The sequence below is a fragment of the Pelodiscus sinensis genome, chromosome Z (assembly GCF_052426305.1).
Source record: "Pelodiscus sinensis isolate ZL-2025 chromosome Z, ASM5242630v1, whole genome shotgun sequence".
In the NCBI taxonomy this organism is placed as follows: Eukaryota; Metazoa; Chordata; order Testudines; family Trionychidae; genus Pelodiscus; species Pelodiscus sinensis.
In genome coordinates this window covers 11971954-11992595 of record NC_143085.1, presented here as the reverse complement: position 1 = coordinate 11992595, position 20642 = coordinate 11971954, and the positions used below count along the sequence as shown (strand labels likewise).

The window sequence follows — 20642 nt, the reverse complement described above, 5'->3', positions numbered from 1 at the left end:
CTTTTTCAATCATTTTTATTTTCCATTTGTTCTGATACTAATTGGGAGCTGCTAGGTTTTAGAGGAAATAAATGTAGTCATGATTGGCCAATGGATATTTTCCCGGCTGGATTGGGTTGCTGCAGTACAGTTGCACAGGAAGGCCCTAAGCGTGATTTAGTGACTGTAAAAAGTAACAGTAGTAGGCACTTAATTTTATAATATCCAGACAGCCTTCTTATGCTGTCATTATTCTCATTGCTAGAAGGTGGCATGTCACAAATGATCTTCAGAGAGGCAATGAGAACTGTGTGTTTGTCTCTTTGTTTAAGAACTCCTCTTAAAAGGTAAAAGCTACAACCACTAAATTTGGTATACAGCTTCCTCTTATCATAACTTAAAGCAAGGTCAGTGTTTGATGGTTCTGAGAAAATGGGATGTTCCAGGAATGTGATTGCTTCTCATAAAACCACACAGGTGCAGATGAACCTGGACCTGCTGCAGCTGGGAGACATACATCCCTTCCATGGCTGTGCCCACTGGAACTCCAGTGGTCAAGCTGCAACGAGAGAGGGATGAGGCTGTCCTCTATCCCTAGGGCAGCCTGTCTATTGAACCCCTCAATCCCATCACCACCCCAGAGCAATGATTTATATGAAGCATGCGTATTTTAATTTTGTTTTCCAAAAAACAAAAATGGAGTTAAGGACCCATGAATGCTGGGTAAGTCTTCAACTACGTTATACAGGTATAAAGTACCTTTATAGTGGTATAATCACAGCCACACTTTAACTTTACCAGCATAGCTGTGTCACTAAAAAACTCACATCCCGAACCAATGGATCCATGCTGGAAAAACATTTAAAGGCCTTAATCACAATCTTAATTTTGCCTACAGCTGGAGCAAGTGAGATGTGTAGATAGTACTGAACTTTGCATTACACTGATTTAAACGTCCTGCCACCCCATTGATATTGTAGCACAATTGGGTTGAAGTTTGAGGGCCAGGTCCTCAACTGGGATGAGTCAATGCACTCCAATGAATTCAATACAGCAGCTGAGTGTAGATCTAGCCCTGAGATTTTAGACTGGCCAAGGCATTTCCAACTGTCGTGTCCACATGTGGTATGTCCCAGCCTGCTCTGATTTGCCAATGTGATTTTTGCATTCACTTCTCTATGAAGAGGACAGTTTTGTCTTTCTTTCACAAGCAACTGCAGATGCTGCTCTTAGTTCTAAGACACCCACATAATAAAACATACCTGTATAACTAGACCATCTGTAAGGGTCTGATTCCCCCAGTCCTCACATAAAGCTACAACTGACCAGTTCACTTGCTTAAGCTCAAGTGTAAATGCACCTACTAGCTGTCTAATGTTAAGGGCGCTTGTGAGCCACTATATGACTGAAGGATGGAATGTGAACTGGTGTTTTAGAGATACCCACCACTGTAAACCATTGCTATTGCCTTCCTCCAGGTACTGCATTCAGGTAGGATGCTTTGTTGTGTTTTAGATAAATTTCAAATCATTTGGCATGAATTTATTTCCCAGTACTCTTTTAAATGTTTTTAACTCCTTTCATGCAAAGCGGCACATGCCTCACAAAAAACCTTCCTCCTAGGTGAAGGGGGAAGTTCAGCTCCCTATGCTCCAAGCCTAAGTAATTGGGCTTATTTAGGTGACTGGGGTGTTTTGCACCCTCTATGGCAGGGGTGGGCAATAATGTTTCGCTGGGGGCCACTTCAAAAAATTTTGAAGGCCCCAGGCTGCACCTGAAGGGACCTCAAATGGAAGAAGCAGAGCCGCTGTGGTTCCGGGCTTCCCCACCCCTGCTCTATGGCATGATGGAGAGTTTCTTTCCAGGGCAGCCAGAAGGTGCAAATACCCCATGTGGGAGCTCTGCCCTACAGTCTATCATGCAAACTGATTACAATATATGAGGGCTGGCATTTTCCATATTGCATACCCAGAATAAGGTATCTAAGGTCAAGTCTACACTAGGAAATTATTTCAAAATAGCTAAATTTGAAATAACTCCCAAAATAACAAAATTGAAATAGCGTGTCCTCACTATGAGGACCCTCAAAATTAGTCCGAGGCAGACTCCCTTAATGTGGACATGCTACCTCGACTTAGAGCCCAGGTAGCACTGGGGAGTAATTACTTTGAATTACTCTGGAGAGTCGTTATTTTGAAATAACTATTTCAAAATAAGCATTATTCCCCAAGGAAAGCAGGAGTACAGATTTCAAAATCACCTGCCCGTTATTTTGAAATAACGGGCTTGGTAGTGTGGACACTCCGCTTTTTATTTCAAAATGACCAGGGCTAAATGACACTGGCTGCCTTTCAATGGTACTGAGCCTCCAGCATCTACCACTGGAGTTGGGGGTGGGGTGTGAAGCCCTTCTGTCAAATCCAATTTATTCTAGGTGCCCAACTTCATCACCAACATTCTCCAACTTTGACTCAGCTACCTCAGAGGCCCTTAAATTAACCCTCATAGCCCTAGAGCACCCACAAATGAAAATATGTCCATATAGACCAGCTGTATCTCTGAGACATTTATTGTAAAACATTCTCAGAAAAAAATATTTCCAGTCAGTGAGCACTTAGTGCAGGAGGAAGTTCTGGCATTGTGGCTTCCTGCATAAGGACCATATTCACATACCATCATCAGTTCCCTTCTCTCTCCTGTCAGCCAGCTGGCCTCTTCTGCCTTTATGGGCTGCCCCTGCTCACGCTATGCCCTGATTGCCATGGTCTGCCTGTGTCCTCAAACTGTTTCAGGTAGAACTGTGTAGCAAGCTGCTTTGTCATCACTTTAAGGGCAAAGAAGGCAGCTGTGATCTCAGAGGCAAGAAACACCAAGTAAATTATATGCACAGCTATCTCCAGAGGCAGCCGAATGATGTGCTCATCCGTGAGGAGGAAAAGCAGAAGGGGAAGCTGTATCAGGAAAGACAGAAGCAGGAATCCAGCGAGTTCAGGAACCTGCAGAACCAAAGGAAGCCAAGATTGAAAACACTCCAGCAAGCACTACCAAGAAAAACATTCAGCCAAGGCTTTGAGACTGACATAAAGAAAATGGGTGGCAAAGTGTAAATTTGACTCTTACCAAAGTGTAAATTTGTCTCTTACTAAGTATCAGGGCTTGCCAAGTGGTGGTGAGCCCTGCTTGCCGGAAGCACACGCTGCGCATGCACTGACGGCGCTGCGCAGCTATACCGGGCTAAAATCTACTCGCCACGGGCGAGTAGATTGCCTGATTTGTCGAGCCCTGCTAAGGATCCATGAGGATCGTGCTGCAGTGCACTTAATGCTTTGAAACACAGTAGATCAAAGATCGCTTGGAACTGCTAATGCACAGCAGCAGGGTCTACACAGAAATGTAACGCTCAGCAGGCTAATGTAAGATCGGTAAGTTACACCACCCAGCTTGCCATCTGCTGTCCATACAAACCATCTGTCTCAGGTCCCTATCTACAGTGAAGATAATAGTGCTTCCCTGTACACAGGCAGTTGTGTAGATGAATACATTCAAGCATGAGAGGAGCTCGTGGCATACCAGGGCACAATCTAAACTAATAAGAAGCTGCATCATCTCTACTCTATAACCCAGGATGCTCTTTACAATGCTTGGCTACATGTCCTGGCCCATGGTAAATTTCTCTTCCATAAGTATATTAATTTGTTACTATTCCATCTAGTCGTTATGCTTGCAACAGGAATACTGTGGTGATAATAAAAGTTCTTTCTCTTTTCTTTTATTAATCTGGTATTGGTTAATTTTTGTGTCCTGGTTTGTACTTTAGGGGTGAGATTTCCCAAATAGTCTCTCCCTGGTTGCTTTATTAATATTTGGGTGGTGGCAGCAGCGTTTTATTCCCAAAATCTAGGTTGCTAAGATTTTGGGAGGAAGTTTTATACCAAAGCCTGGTAGATAAGGTTTTGGGGTACTTTTGCTGGCCCCACTTCTGCATTTATTGTGCCAGAGTGGGGAAGGAGCCATAACAGGTGACCAGATAGCAAGTATGAAAAATTGGGACAGGCTGGGGATGGGTGTGTGTGTCATTGCACTTATTATATGAAAATGTTCTGGATGTTGGGATTATTCCTATAAAATCAGGACATCTGGTCATCCTAGTCAGGACCCCTTCTCTGGGCATTCAATGAATGCTTCCTTTGTCAATTCAGGTGCTATTTGTGGGTGGGTATTTGTCTCTCCTTTTAATAGTTTCAGTCCCCATGAGATTCATGTGGAAGGAAACCCTACTCTTTTTTCTGCACCTGATTGAACTTGCTTTGTCTGCCCTGCTTGACCACTCTGTGTTCTGCTTAAAGGCAAAGTAAGCAGAGCCCATATTCATTACGTAGTTGCGCTGCGTGAGCGCATCTACCAGCTAGGCAGCATGCAGCTACGCAGTAGAGAGTGTGGCGGGGGGGGGGGAGGATGGAATCCCCAGGACCAGACTTGCCCATGTGCCCCGCCAGGACTGTGCGTGGGACGGGCTGCATCCCAGGATCTGCGTGCACCCAGGCCAGCCCCGCTCCCCGCTGGCCGGTTCTCCCCTCTCCTGTTCCCCCCTCCCCTCCCGGCCAGCCCTGCTTCCCAGCAGCCGGTTCCCCCCCAGCCAGCCCTGCTTCTCCCTACCCCCTCCTAGCCAGCCCTGCTTCCCGCTGGCCAGTTTCCCCCCGGCGAGTTCCACTCCTTCCAATCCCCTCTCAGCCAGCCCTGCTTCCCACCGGCCAGTTCCCTCCACCTTCCCCCTCCCCCCCGATCTCCTCCAGCCAGCCCCACTCCCTCCAGGCCAGCCCTGCTTGCTGCCGGCCGGTTCTCCCCTCTCCCCCCCGATCTCCCCTGGGCAGCCCTGCTCCCCTCCCAGCCAAACCTCCCGTCCCCCCTAGTATGAAATCTAGTATGTCCAGTATTTTTTAAAAACCATCTGGTAACCCTAACCATGTTATTGCCCACCCTCTGTTCTGGAATGATATTAGCCTTTTTAGCAACTGCATCACATTGATGCATATTCAGTTTGTGATCCACTGTGACCTACGGATCCTTTTCAGCAGTGCTGCACCCAGCCACTTATTCCCCATTTTGTAGATATACATTTAATTTTTTCTTCGTAAGGGTAATATTTTGCCCTATTTTTAATGTCATCTTTATATTTCAGACCAATTCTGCAATTTGACAAGGTTGTTTCAAATTCAAATCTGGTCCCCTAAGTGTGGGCAACTTAGCTTTCATCCACAGATTGTATAAGCATATCCTCCACTCCATTATCTAAGTCATTAATGAAAATATTTGACCTTTCCTCCTGCAAGGAATCTGTGACCAAGAGCACCCTTTCCAAAGATGAAATGATGAAGAAGAGATTGTCAGGGAGCTATAGCTGCTGTGTTCTGGCCTCTAGCCAGTTCATACCCTAAGTCAGCCTCTGGCACAAAATACCCCTCTTATGCATTTAGGCCTGCTGGATTAACTGGTGCTGTGCTAGGTGCTTTCTTTACTGCTGGAAGAATTCTACACCAAATACAAAATAAAAAAAAAGAATTAAGTCTTCAAAGAACGTTTTAAAATTCTGCAAAATTCTGCATATTTCATTTATGAAAATCACAATATAATCTCGCCATTTTCAGTTACTTTGGTAATTTATTTCAGAATACCAGTCAGCAAATGTCTAACGGATACAGACAAGGCAAAAGATTCAGGAAATGTCTGACAACTAGCTTTCTTACTAGGCATATTAGCAGACCTGTATGACTCCACAGAGTGGATGGCAATACTGATATTTCCATGTATGTCAAACACAGAGGATTTTAAGGTTATGACTACACCACAGTGAAAAAACTGCAACCAGCCTCTGTCAGCTGATATGGGATCTCAGGACTCAGGCTGCAGGGCTGTTTGCTGTGCATAAGGGGGTATTTTGTCCCAGAGGCTGACTTAGGACCTAGGCAGGCTAGTGGCCAGAATATGTCACCTATAACTCCCTATCAAGTTCTGCTCCATCCCTTCAGCTCTGGAAACCGTGTTGCTGGCCACAGTTCCCTTGCTGGGTGGGGCAGTATTAAATATTTTAATTAATGATTCGGATAACGGAGTGGAGCAGCTCAGACTAGAGCAGAGCTAAGGGACTTTCCCCTTTCACAGGATCCTGGAAGCTGGGCTCCAGGCCCAGGTGGGTATCAGAGCAGCAAAGGAAGTAACATTTCAAAAATATAAAAAAATACGGTGAAATAGTTTCCATTTGGTCACTTCCTGAGATAGAAAGGTCACATTTTATTTCCACAAAAAAATGATTTTGAAGAAAGGCAATTTTCTGATGAAAATGTTTTTTGCTCAGCCAGCCACGCACTATATTATAATAGTGTAATTACCACAGGTTAATATAAAAGTTCAAACTTTATAGCAGTATTCTCCAGCTAGACAATTAAATATCATCAGCTCTATCAATGTGCTTTTCATCTTTATTGCTATGTATTACGATAGCACCTCGGTGCCTCAACCATTGTTTAGAAACACAAAGTAAGAAACAATCCCTTTTCCAAAAAAGGTTCAGTCTCAACAGACAAATAAAATAACGGGAGGGTGGCGGGAAAAAAGTCACAGAAAAGGAAAGCACTTGTCCTAGGTCACCCAGCAGATTACAGGGAAAGCTAGGAAGAATACCTAAGACTCCCACTTCCCAATCTGGTGCTCACATCACCTCACAATTAAATTTAAATTAATCTGAGAGCAAGGTTCCCTATAAACTGTGCTGCAGAGCTGCCAAACAGCCGGATAATGATCCCTGCTCAGGGGCTTAAGACTGCAGTGCAGAAGCTTCCTGGCTGGGGAGGGGCATTTCCTCAGCAGCTGAAGCTCTGCTGCAAACAAAGAGCATGCTAGTAGTGAAGGGGGGAGGGAGTATGTACAGGCTGGGGATGAGATCAGAGAGAAGGGGAACGTGGGGCTGCAGTCTCCTAGCTGGGTGTTTTGGAGAGGAGAAGTTTGATTACAGAGGTCTGATTATAGCAGCTGGGCTTGTCTGCAGCTTCCTTTGAGGAAACCCAGCATGCTCCTCTAGCTTCCTGGGCTGAGTGGGATGCAGTGGGGAGGGGAGGGGGGGGGGAGGGTAGCAGACTGCATAAAGTAGGTGGGGGAAATAAGGAGGGGAGTGAGTGTGTGGTGTTTTCTTTTGTCCTGATTCCCAGCTGGGCTGCAGCTGCCAATGCCTACAGCTCTCCTAAGCAAGATTCTACCCAAGCTGGGCTGGAAGGAGCAGATTGCATGGAGCTGGGTGGGGGGAAAAAGGAGAGGGGGATGCTGGCATCTGTGCAGTGTGGTGGGGGCGGAGAGGAGTTTAGGGTATCCTAACTTGCTCCCATCTAGATTGCATCACATCTCAGCACAGTAGTTCTAGCTGGGATGCAGACCTATCTGTTCTCGGATATGGGGTGGTGCCAAAATTTCAGGTGGATTTAAAAGCTTTTAGGCTGCTTTTGAAAACTGGAGCAAAAGGCCTACCTCCTGACATTTGCATGATTACAAAATATACATAGGTGTTAGTACCTTAAGGTACGAAAGAAAAAGATTCTTTTAACATGTTTTTGAGTGTTGTTGATTTTCAGCAAATTCTGATCTTAATGATTTTTTTTTAAATCCTGTGTTACTAGTTAATACATGGTAAATTGTTAAAACTGAAAGAACTTTACCATTGATCTTGATTAATCTGTTTGGCCTTTCAATTGGAGTTGGATTCCAGACAATTGCTCTGGGTCTTCTGGTCTTGAGTTAGTGGCACACACAAGGTGAAAGTTTCAAACCAGAACTTTTATCTGTTTTTACAGGTCTCGGTTTCATTTACATAGCATGGACACTAACACTGCCCAGGGAAAGTATTTAAGCCTGAGTGAATGCCTTTTACTTTACTTTCCAGTATCAATAAACATTGTTTTAATATTTTCAAGGAAAGCATGATTATTTCTAGTTGACTCAGATTTGTTTAACATCTTAAAGTTATGCATATTTTTTATGCTTTTAACTTGACTTGGATTTATTTACTTAGCTATTTTCAGTATGTCCCATTTTGGCATGTTTACTAGCTTGAGTTGTTAGGGTGTAATACATGTACTCCAAGAGTAGTATTAATTTTCTTTTTATTTGATTTCATATTCAATAAACATCTTAAGCATTGATCCTTGTTAATTATTCCTTGTTTTAATATTTTGTCCTACGTATGGACTGGTTAAAATATATATACCTACATTTTTTTTTTTGTACTGGGACACACATCACGGCCACATACAACTTCAATATTGGTGGTGCAAATAAGAAAATTCAACATACCCAAAAGAAAATTCAACCTGCCCAAGAATGGAAAATATTGAAGGAAACATTGTCTGAGGGCAAAGTTAACATGCTTCAGGGGGTAGCTGAGTTAGTCTGTACAGGACAAACTTAAAAAGCAAAAAACTGGTCTGGTGGCACTTTATAGACTAACAAAACATGTAGATGGTATCATGAGCTTTTGTGGGCACAGCCCATTTCTCCAGTCATCTGAAGAAGTGGTCTGTGCCTATGAAAGCTCACGATACCATCTATATAGGCTACGTCTACACTGGCTTGATTTTGCACAAGAACTCTTTTGCGGAAGAGTTCTTGTGTAAAAACTCTTCCAGAAGAGAGCGTCTGCACTGGCATGTGCATTTGCTCAAGAGATGTGCTTTTGCACAAGAGCATCCTTGCCAGTGTAGATGCTCTCTTGTGCAAGAAAGCTCTGATGGCCATTGTAGCCATCGGGCTTTCTTGCGCAAGAAATTCATGTTGCCTGTCTACACTGGCCTCTTGTGCAAGAACAATTGCGCAAGAGGGCTTATTCCTGAGAGGGAGCATCATAGTTCTTGCGCAAGAAGCTGTGATTTCATACATTAGAATGTCAGTGTTCTTGCGCAAGAACTCGTCGCCAGTGTAGACAGGCAGCAAGTTTTGGCGTAAAAATGGCTGCTTTTGCACAAGATCGCGCCAGTGTAGATACAGCCACATATGTTTTGTTAGTCTATAAAGTGCTAGCAAAGTTAACATGATAACTGTAAAACCACTGTATATTCTTTAGATCCCCATGAGACACCCAGATCATGCTAAGGCACAGGGTTATTCTTATTTAACTTTCTAGTCACTGTGTAAGCAACTCCAGATTGTGATTCAACTTAAATGTATACCATAATATTTAAGTTGAGCTATTCGTGGCTCAACTTAAATATATATCTCAAATTTAAAAAAAACACACCATGTCTTAACAAACAAGTAAAAAGCAGTGTGAGATAAAAAGGCCTTGTTTAAAAGTGGAAGTTAAATCCTAGAGTAGGGATGTAATGGTGTAGCTGGATTGACTGATAAGCAAAAGCTTATCGGTTAATGCTATAGATTACACACATTTTCCACACACACACCTGCCACTAAATATTTTAGCAGGCTGGCCAGCAGCTCAGCTCAGTCTTGGCTTGTGCCGAGTCCGGGATCTACCCCCGGTGTGGCTTGTCATTTAAAGTGTATTAGGACCCAGGTGGGTAGGCTGCCCAGTTCAGTTCTGGCTTGGTCCGGGAGCTCAGCCCCTCCTCTGGACAGGGGTTGCTGCTACTCTGTATTGCTGCAGTGCAGGGCGACAGGCAGCTGGTCCATGAGAGGAGCTGGTTTTTAACTTAGCTCCCCTTGCGGTCCAGCTCCCACCTAGCACCCCATACTGCTGCCTCTGATACAGAAGCAGCAACACGAAGTGACAGGGGGCTCCACGGGAGTGGGGCCAGAGCATACTGGCTTCCAATCCCACCCATGGGGACTATAGAGTAGTTGACTAACAAGTAAGAATTCATGAGGTTAATTGACTGCTCAATTAACCGATATTTAGCATCCCTATCCTACAGAGGAGAATAGAAAGGAGCATAAACTCTGTCAAATGAAGTGCAAAAATATGATTAGGCAAGCTAATTAGGAATTTGTAGAACAGCTACCCCAAAATTTTTAGAAATAGCAATTTTTAAAGAACATCAGAAACAGGAAGTCTGCTAAATAACCAGTGGGGCCACTGGACAACCAAGATGCTTAAGGACAAGTACTCAAGGATGATAAGGTTATTTTGGAGAAACTAAAAGAATTTTTGCATTGGTCTTCATGACTGAAGATGTTAGGGAGATTCCCAAACCTGAGCCATTCTTGATGGGGACTCAATTAGCTATTACCTCTCAAAAGAGAGATCTTAGAGTCATCGTAGGTAGTTCTCTGAACACATCCACTCAATATGCAGCGGAAGTAAAAAAAGCAAACAATGTTAAGAATAATTTAAATAGGTGTAGAAAAATAAGATTGTGGATGGTGCCCAGAATGAGTCCAGGCAGAGCCCCCCCTGTCCATAAGAGGGACTGGGGATTTGGGGAGTTAGTGGACAGTCTGGTGCCAGCAGTACATACCACCCTGTCCCCATTCCACACCTTCCCCCAAGCCCCTGCCCTGCCTCTTCCTGCCCCTGCTCCATCCTTGCCCCCATTCCACCTCTTCCCACAAATCCCCTTCACCACCCTACTTCCTTCTGGCTTCTACCCCCTCTCCCCAAATGATTCTAGGAGCAGACGGGGTGGAACATGTTGGGTTTATGTCATTTGCTGCTGCCGGTGCCTGCCCCTCCCCCCAAATCTGCATTCTCCTCAAGTATTTGGCCTCCCCAAAGTGCAGGGACCTAGACCCTGGTCTAGCCTATGGATGGGAGCAGGGGCGGATATAGGGCAGGGCGAAGGGGGCGGACGCCCCGGGCCCCGCGCTTAAAAAAGCCCCGCGCATGCGCCATGGCGCCACCGCACATATGCATGGCGTCATGGCGCATGCGCCGTGGCAAAGGGGGGGCCCCGTGGTGTTACGCTGCCCGGGGCCCCGCAAAACAGTCATCTGCCCCTGAATGGGGGAGTTCTGAAAATATAATCTCAAACATTGATGGAGCTGGGCCCACATTCCTGAGTTTTGGTGGAGCACAAGCACCCTTGGTCCATATAACTTATTGTCTATGATTGTGGAAGGTAGCTGGTGGAAGGCTCCTGGAAGGTGTGTGGGTATTATGCTATTTGCATTGCATTGAATGAGCCAAATAGATCTACATTCACTAGTCTAGTATCCCTGACTTGTGTCAGGGGAAGTAAAGCACCAGGGTGTCTTCGCTCTTCAGTGCTTATCAGAGCTCTTTCCCTCCTTGGATTTCAAGGCTTGAATGAAGGGTGCATAGAATACTAGAACTGGAAGGGACCTCAAGAGGTATCAAGTCCAGTCCCTTTCCTGCATAGCAGAACCAAGCACCATCTCTAGACCATCCCTAGCAGATGTTTGTCTAATCTGCTCTTAATTATCTCCAATGGTGAAGATTCCACAACTTCCCTAGGCAATTTATTCTAAAGCTTAATCACCGTGATAGGAAGTTTTTCCTAATGTTCAATCTAAACCTCCCTTACTGCAGTTTAAGCCCATTCCTTCTTGTCCTATCCTTGGAGGCCAAGGAGGACAATTTTTCTCCCTCTTCCTTGTAACACCCTTTTAGATACGTGAAAACTGCTATCATGTTCTCAGTCTTCTCTTTTCTATACTAAACAAGCCCAGTTCTTTCAATCTTCCCTCATAGCTAATGTTCTTTAGGCCTTTAATCATTCTTGTTGCTCTTCTCTGGACCTTCTCCAATTTGTCCACATCTTTCCTGAAATGTGGTGCCCAGAACTGGACAGAATACTTCAACTGAGATCTAATCAGCACAGAATAGAGCAGAAGAATGACTTCCCCTGACTTGCTCACAACACTCCTGTTAATGCATCCCAGAATCAAGTTTGCATTTTTCACAAGTGTCACACTGTTGACTCATATTTAGCTTGCGATCCACTCTGACCCCTAAATGGATTTCTGCAGTACTCTTTCTTAGACAGTTATTTCCCATTCTGTATATACGAAATTGATTGTTCCTTCCTAAGTGGAGCACTTTGCATTTGTCTTTATTAAACTTCATCCTATTTACCTCAGATCATTTCTCCAGATCATTTTGAATTATGATCTTATCCTCCAAAATACATGCAACCCCTCCCAGCGTGGTATTGTACCATCTGCAAGCTTTATAAGCGTACTCTCTATGCCAGTGGTCCCCAACCTTTTGGGGCTGCTGGGCGACCGAGGGCGGGGCCACTCATACGCCACACTCCCAAGGCTGGTGTTGGCGCCAGCGCCGCTCCTGTGCCGCACTCCCAGGGGTGGGGCTGCCCATAAACCACGCGCCCGGGGCCAGAACAGCCCATGCGCTGCACGCCCGGTCCCGGCGCCACTCCTGTGCCACGTGCCCAGAGGTGGGGACACCCATACACCACGCGCTCAGGGCCGGCACAGCCCATGCTCCGCGCACCTGGGGGCGGGTCCGCCCATGTGCCGCGCGCCCGGTGCCGGCCCCGCTCACTCCGCGGGCGCACAGAAATGGCCCGGCGGGCACCTCATTGGGAACCACTGCTCTATACCATTATTGAAATAGTTGATAAAGACATTGAACAGAACTGGTCCCAAAACTGACTCCTGCAGAACCCCACTTGTTACGCCCTTCCAGCATGACTGTGAACCATTAAAAACTACTCTCTGAGAAAGGTGCATAACTGGCTGGATAACCAACCTCATAAAACCCCCATCTAGGTTGTATTTCCTTAGTTTATTGATAAGAAGGTCATGCAAGACCACATCAAGTACTTTTCTACCACTTCCCCCTTCTCCCCAAAATTTGTTATGCTATCAGACAAAGAACAATGGAGACCCCAGTTCTTACTTTTTCTTGTAGATTCCCAATGTATCCAAGATACAAGCGTAACCCTTCAGCTGATGTGATAATAAAGAAGGTGGCAGCAAGAAGGAACTGATAGTAGCAAGGCAGCAGGCCATACTGTAACAGAAAGGTATTTCTGACAGATTATTTCCATTTCATCATACCATATAAGCCCATTATAAATCCCTCCCACTCCACTGCTCCATCTATTCACACTCTAACCACTTCACATGTCTCCTTATTGCTACCACATCACAGTCCCTATCCTGGTCAGTGCCTGGGACATGGGCAGTTTTGACAAGAGGTTAGATCCAGAGTCAGGCCAGATGCCAGAGCCCAGGGTCAAAGCCAAAATCAGAAATTGGAGCTGAGACTTCAAAGTGAGTTAACTGGGGTGAAGTAAGGCAGGACAGATGCAGTCATGGCCGTGGGCAAATGCTTCAAGCAGCAAATGACCAATGATAACAACAAATGCTGCTGCTGTGTGTAAAAGCAGATCTGCTGACTTTTTCCAGCCAATCAGACAGCATAGGTAGGCAAGCTGCTGGGCTGGTTAGGTTGCCCAGAACCTGGCTCTGTTGCAAGCCCAGATTCATGTGTCCGAGGCCACAGGGGACATTTGTGATCGCCTTTCTCACCTTCAAAAATAATTCCTAGAACAGATCATTTAGAAAAAGAACCAGTCTTTGTTTAAAGATTGTCAGTGATGGAGAACCCAATATACACATTGGTGAATTCTTCTAATGGCTAATAATTTGCATCTTATTTCCAGTCTAAACTTATTTAGCTTCATCTTCCAGCTATTGGATCAAGTAATATTTGTTCTGCTAGTTCAAAGAGCCCATTGTTAGACACGTGTTCCCCAGGTAGGTACTTGTAGACTGTGATTAAGTCACCCATTCACCTTCTCATTCTTAAGTTAAGAAGATTGAGCTCTTTGTGTGTGACAATGCTGGGAGCTAGAAACTCTTCAGTTCCCTGTGTGGATTGGCACAATCCTGCCCAAATCTCAAGGCTTCTCCCCTAACCTAAGGGGAGAAAGCTAATGATCACAGGAGACAACAGATGAAAAACAGGATCATAGGTAGGGTTGTCAGATGTCTTGTTTTCAATGAGAATGATGGCTGAAAACAGACCCTGCTGCTCTGATCGGCCCAGAGTCTCTTTAAAAATTAGTGAAGTGGCTCCCCCATCTAAAATTATTGCCCTCTCCTGCCATAGCCCCTGCTCTGCTCACTCATGCCCATTCACCATCTGCTCTCCCTATCCCCACCTCACCCCAGCCTGTGTCTGCCCAGTATAACTCCAGCCCCATGAACATGCACAATGCCAGCCTGGCCTTACCTGCATGCTCCAGCATATGTTAAGTCTCACTAAACTAAACATTCAATATTATCTCAACCACCCAGTTTCCAATATCCTGGGACCAATCTGGCTACAGCCCTGCAAACAAAATCGGTATCCTTTGCATACATCACCCCATTAAGTGCCTATACACCAAGGCTGTGTCTAGACTGGCCAGTTTTTCCGGAAAATCAGCTGCTTTTCCGGAAAAACTTGCCAGCTGTCTACATTGGCCGCTTGAATTTCCGCAAAAGCACTGACTTCCTACTGTAAGAAATCAGTGCTTTTTGCGGAAATACTATGCTGCTCCCATTCGGGCAAAAGTCCCTTTTGCGCAAAAGGGCCAGTGTAGACAGCTCAGATTTGTTTTGTGCAAAAAAGCCCTGATCGTGAAAATGGCAATTGGGGCTTTTTTGCGGAAAAGCACGTCTAGATTGGCCATGGACGGTTTTCCGCAAGAAGTGCTTTTGCGGAAAAGCGTCCGTGCCAATCTAGACGCTCTGTTCCGAAAATGCTTTTAACGGAAAACTTTTCAGTTAAAAGCATTTCCGGAAAATCATGCCAGTCTAGACGTAACCCAACTCTCACCCTCAAGCTGTTTTTCTACCAACGCCTGGCGCACGGTGTGCACTCAACATTCCCCTCAAAACATACAAGCACCCACTTATGTGCAACTCTAGGAAACACTCCTGCACAGCTGCACCACACCCAACTTTGTCCCCCTTCTCTCCTGCCTCATGCATCTACTCCTCTCAGCACAAGCAAAGGAGCCTGCCTGTGCTGATTCCCAGCCTGTTGGCCAGTCCCTGGAAGCAGCAGGTTGACCAGTTTGCTAGGACAAATATTCCTGTGGTGCAGGTGAAATAATTGTCTTTGTTTAAGCTCTGTGAGAGGCCCCTGTGCTTAGGTGGGCTCTTTCCCCGGCTTCACTGTCTCCCTGGGGTTGGGATTCACGGCTCCATTACGCACTGGCCAGCTGTGCTGGACACAGGCGTGTCTGGAAGGAAAGGGCAATGATGCAGTGATTTGAATGCACTGAAGGAATGCATTAGATGTGACTTCATTCATCTTCCCGGCTCTAACACCCCTGGTTATATGGTACCTTTAATGCCAGCATTATCCCCTCGGACAGGCACCAGAATGGGAAGTAGAAGACATTGAAGCATATCATCATCTGAAGGGGCAGGCTGGACAGCACCTCGTGCCCTATGCAGGAATAAAAGGCACAAGATAAGCAGTTCTCTCCCATTGCCACACTGCAAAGCCCTGTCTCACCGGGAACCTACTAAGGATGTAAAAGACTAGTTGACTGGTCGATTATCCAATAAGCATTTGCTTATCAGATAGTATTTTGACTAGTCGTCTAGTAGATATCCCCCTCCACCCCCACCTCGCTTTGCTGCCTCTATAAAATAGAGGCAGCCAAGAGTGGGGGAGAGGTACTTCAAAAGTACTTTCACAGATCAGTTGTGTGGTGGCTGCCCCTTTAAAATACCACCTGTGCGCCTTTCAGAGGAGCAGCGGTGGAGCCCAAGATCAGCTGGGGAGTCCCAGCTGATCCTAGGCTCCATGGCTGCCCCTTTAAATCAGGCGGAGGCGACAGTTTCAAAGGAGAAGCCGCCACATCGCTGATCAGCTGTGCAGAGGCTTCCCCTTTGAAACTGCCACCTCTGCCCATTTTAAAGGGGCAGTGGAGCCTGGGGTCAGCTGGAGACTTCCTGGGTTTTGGAGAAATGCCGCAGGGAGCCTGGAATCAGCTGAGGAGTCCCCAGCTGACCCCGGGCTCCTGGGCTGCCCCTTTAAAATGCCTCTGTAGTGGCCCCTAGCCCCTGGCAGTAGGCGGAGTTCTGCATTCCTTCTTTGAAACGTACAAGAGCCCCAGTAGCGGCTCTTGTGCATTTCAAAGGAGGAACGCAGAAGTGCCTATTGACTAGTCAATGGAAATTCCATCGACCAGTCGACTAGTCAATTAACCACATTTTAACATCCTTAGAGCCTACCCCACAAAACAGACAGTTTACTGAAGGGTAAACTTGAAAATGTATTCTGCTCTGCACAGCTCATGGAACACAGGAGCATGGTCCTCTCCAGGGTTGAAGCATGGCCAGGCCTATGCAGCCCAGTCTCTTGTTCCTGCAGTCACTAGCACCAGCCAAGGAAAGTGCAGGAACACCTCTGTGAATGGTCCTGAGGGGTTTTATCGTGATCCCTTTCAAGTTTGGCTTGCGGGTTTAGATCCTTTCCAATTTTTTTAATCCTCTCTAATGTAAATGTGGGTTTTAACATTATCCACATACATGGCTGATGCTTTTATGAGTCTCACCGAAATATTGGCATCAGCAATGTCTAATGGCAGGGGATTCTGCAGGTTAATTATATGATGGCAGTTTTATGCATACTGCCTCTGTTTCACTGAATGTCCCTTGTTCTTCTATTAGGAGCAAGGTCAGTATGGTTAAGAAGGGACCACTGTGATCTGTCTTGTATAATTAGGCAAAGAGCTTACCCCAAAATAAATTCCTGACCAGCTTGTCCACCTCTGTCCTTATTCATGGCTTCTTGATCCTAAACAATTCCTGCTTTTGCAATCTCTCCGTCATATCCCTAGCAGCACAGGGATAATATAAAGAGATTCCTTGGCTGTACACCCATCTGTCCTCTCTTGGAGCAGGTCTCCTTCATAGTGCATCTTATTATATAAGGCCCCTTCTAGTCAGTACACAACACGTGTGGCAGACCAGAATGGCTAGTACTGATGCAGCTCTGCCTCTCTCCATACACATTATAGGAGACAAAAGCATCTCTTCCATAGCCTAAAGCAAAGTACATGTTGACTGTGCAGCAGTAAAAGCAACAGCAAACACCCAAGCACATTCCTGACGCAGAGCCCTGTAATCTGCTCTAATCCACACTAGATCTGGAACAGGCAAAGCAGACATCAGGCAGCCCCTGACCTGGGCCCGAGGAGTATTGTGCTACTCAGTATTGTACCTGGATGGTAGATCTGGGCAGCCACACAGTCCCTTGTTTTATTGTTGATAAAAAGCGATCCACTGAAGGTTGTCAAGCCCCTTCGGATGTTGTGTGGCAGAGCCATTGGCACCAGCTGAGGCGGTCTTCCTCCTGACCTGGATAAAATGGTATTAAAGAGAAGGTCTTTAGCTTTAATTAAATTATAGGGCTGGCCTTCCACGCTGCCACATGGCCACTGGCTGAGGATAAAGCTACTGTGCTGTGGTGGGGGATAGCACAGAAAGCAAAAGATAATTCTGGGCAGGCATTGTCTGAGCTACCAGTTTCATAATGATGATATTATTGATTAGTTTCTCCAGTTAGCACTTTGACATTTGGTAGGTTCTTGAAGTTCGAGCCCCATATTATGAGAATTTCTGCCCTATGGAAGCTCCAATGTGCATGCTTTGGAAATCACACTCTATTTATAAATGTTCTAGATTTACTGGACATTGCTCGGGTCCTTAGCTCAATTAATTGTTGCTCTACTTCATTTAAATCATTGCTCTGGGGTGGGGCAGGCTGCCTTGGGGAGAGAGAACCACAGCCGCTATAGGCCAGGTAAGAAGCGCCTCTCAATGGCTGCTCCAGCTCCAGCTGGCACAGATGGCAGAGGTGTGCTTGCCCATAGCTGGGGCAAGTCCAAGTTCATATGCCCCCTGCACTCCCCAGCCAGAATGAGGAATGCAGAAAATTGTGCACTTTCCCCTTGCTCTCTGAGAAGGGGGAACAGCCCTTTGTTCTTGTACTAATCTGAGGTGGGGAAGCTTCAGTCCCCCTCTCCCACCTGCCTTCCCTAAAGGGTGCCGGGAGGTTAGGAGGCTCAGGACTGGGGCAGTCCTGGATGAGGGAGGAGCTCCCTAAACCAGCCCCTTTCGTCTGCCTAGTCACTCTCTTTTCTCTATTGCTGTGTCTAGACTGGCAAGTTTTTCTGCAAAATCATCTGCTTTTGCGGAAAAACTTGCCAGCTGTCTACACTGGCCGCTTGAATTTCCGCAAAAGCACTGATAATCTCATGTAAGATTGTCACTGCTTTTCCGTAAATACTGTGCTACTCCCGTTTGGGCAAAAGTCTTTTTCCGAAAAACTTTTGCGCAAAAGGGCCAGTGTAGACAGCAGAGATTTGTTTTCCGCAAAAAAGCCCTGATCACGAAAATGGCGATTGGGGCTTTTTTGCGGAAAAGTGCATCTAGATTGGCCACGGATGCTTTTCCGCAAAAAGTCCTGCCAATCTAGACGCGCTTTTCCGAAAATGCTTTTAATGGAAAACTTTTCCGTTAAAAGCATTTCCAGAAAATCATGCCAGTGTAGATGTAGCATATAGTTTTATGAGGAGCAATCCCATTTTCCCGTCACAACCAATATCTTATCTTGCTTTAAGTTAGGCTAAGAGGATGCTGTTTACCAATTTGATGGTCCTAGCTCTCACCAGTTAGGAGGAGTTATTGAACAAACAGACAGACTTGCAGACTCTCATGTATATAGTAGATTCATACAGTTCACAAAGTCACAAATACTCTAACCCAGGAAGGCAGTTAGAGATAATACAGAATGAGCTAAATATCTATCTATAGATCTACAACTGCTCTTGCAAAACAACCTAATTTGTTATCCACTGATGATATTTAACTTCCCCTTCACAATCTCCTAAGCATCTCTCCAAGCAGGCAGGTCAAGATAAAGTTATTATAATGTTAAAACATCAAATGTATACCACAAAGAGAAACAGCAGAGCTGCAGTTTCAGTCTTTAAGGTGCCACAGGGCTCCTGCTGTAATAATATGTTACACTGACATCACTATCCTTCATTCATATTCAGGAGGGTTTTAAGCCCCTTTTCCTCATTGGTAGTTCCTCATGTTACTTCTGTTTTGGATGCCCTTCTCCCTGAGGTTATTAATCCTTTTACCTCAGGTTTATTAGCATATATATAAATTAATTGCCATGGTATTCTCGTGGTCAGACATCTGCTGATGTTCCTACCTCTGAAATATTCCAAGCTGGTAGAAAGTAGAATCTTGAATTTACCTGTCAGCAGTTCAGTCCCTACAGCTTTCCACCTTGTGCTTTCTTATGGTCTAGGGCAGTGTTTCACAGATGGTGTTCCATAGAACCTCAGGGTTCCGCAAAGTGAAAATAGGGGTTCCGTGAGAAAATTCCATTACAACCTGAATTATAGTAATGGAATGGAATCTTCATTCATTTAAGAATTTTATTGAAAACTATTTTAAATTTGTGTTTGCCATGATAAGTGTCCCTGTGTAATGCCAGTTTAGCCAGAGCGTGGGGACGATGATGTCACTATTCAGCGCTGTGCGCAGTCAATCAGGGAATCCACACAGTCAGTTCAGGGGTTCCGCAAAATTCTTTCCAGTTCAAAAGGGTTCCATGGCCAAATAAAATTGGGAAATATTGACCTAGGGTTACTCCTGGTTGCCTTTGACCCTGCTCCTCCTGGAAGCATGGAGCTGCCCTTCCCCCACCAACACACACGCCTTGTCCAGGGGCTCATGGATGCTGTCGGCTCCACTGCCTCAGAATAGTTGTAAATAAACAGCAGCATTTTATACATCTCTGTATGCGCCTATAGTTAGCACTGTATGTATAAAAGAGTGCCATCTTCTGGCACAAACAAAAAGTCTATAGTATCTAATCTAAAATAATAACAATAAGATTCCAGGATTGTCACTCTGAAGCCTAAAATGTCTGTAGAGTCAGTCTGAAGTGATGGAAACAGTTACAAGCATGGATGAGAGTTCTTCTTCTATATACTGTTGCTGAGTGGCTAGTCAAATTTTGGGGCCTGAGGGACATTCCAACTAGAAGCAGAAATTAATGGAGTTGGGCAGTCTCTTCAATGCAGTCTTGTTTTACTTACAAAGAATGTACAAAGTCCTTCTCCAAGCACAGGACAAAAGGATAGGTTCCTTACAGTTTCAAGTATCCTTAGCCATAAAGCTCTCTTTAACTTTTACTCAGTCACACAATTCTCCAACACAACCCACATACCACACAATAGCCTGCATAACAACGAGAGCTCTCAACTACACACACAATAACCCCAAATATCACTCTGAAATCTAGAGTGTCTGTAGAGTCAGTCTGAAGTGATGGAAACAACTACAAGTATAGTTCAGAGTTCTTTTTGATCGGACTATTACCAGAGTGCCTACCTGCTTCCTCCCTCACCCCCATCCCACACACACTATATACATCCTCCTTCTCTCTATAAGACTTCATATACAACGGAATAGCTTCAAAAGGAGATATAAAGAGCCCCTGACTCCAGAATTGCCAATTGTCTGTCTCGTGGTTATGGGGAGATGTGGGAAAGATGGGCTTAAAGCCATGCTCCAAAGCTAATAGAGCGGATTCAAAGCTGTGTCTTCCGAAAGCGCTTTAACCCATTAAACTGTTCATATTGGGTGGGGTTGTATTTAAGTAAGGGCTGATATGGCTTAGCCATTGCATGACAGGAGAGGCCTCAGAGTTC

The 20642-nt window shown here is 45.3% G+C and overlaps 1 protein-coding gene across 1 annotated transcript; it reads right to left on the bottom strand.

Moving 5' to 3' along the window:
• Positions 1 to 2615: 2615 nt before the first annotated feature.
• Positions 2616 to 17247, bottom strand: LOC142818385 (transmembrane protein 17B-like). The gene is made up of 4 exons (XM_075897756.2): positions 17129 to 17247; positions 15240 to 15343; positions 12797 to 12910; positions 2616 to 2975 (listed from the first exon to the last, which is right to left on the bottom strand). The coding sequence occupies exons 1-4, from the start codon at positions 17232 to 17234 to the stop codon at positions 2703 to 2705; spliced, it is 597 nt and encodes a 198-aa protein (XP_075753871.2). The 5' UTR covers positions 17235 to 17247; the 3' UTR covers positions 2616 to 2702.
• Positions 17248 to 20642: the final 3395 nt, after the last annotated feature.

Excerpts from the sequence above, each read along its gene's own strand:
- LOC142818385 (XM_075897756.2), bottom strand. The coding sequence starts at position 17,234 with ATGGCTCTGCCACACAACATCCGAAGGGGCTTGACAACCTTCAGTGGA. Across the intron at positions 12,911-15,239 it reads GGATAATGCTGGCATTAAAG|TATGGCCTGCTGCCTTGCTA; the intron begins GTACCATATAAC and ends TTTCTGTTACAG. Across the intron at positions 2,976-12,796 it reads TTGGGAATCTACAAGAAAAA|GTTCCTGAACTCGCTGGATT; the intron begins GTAAGAACTGGG and ends TTGGTTCTGCAG.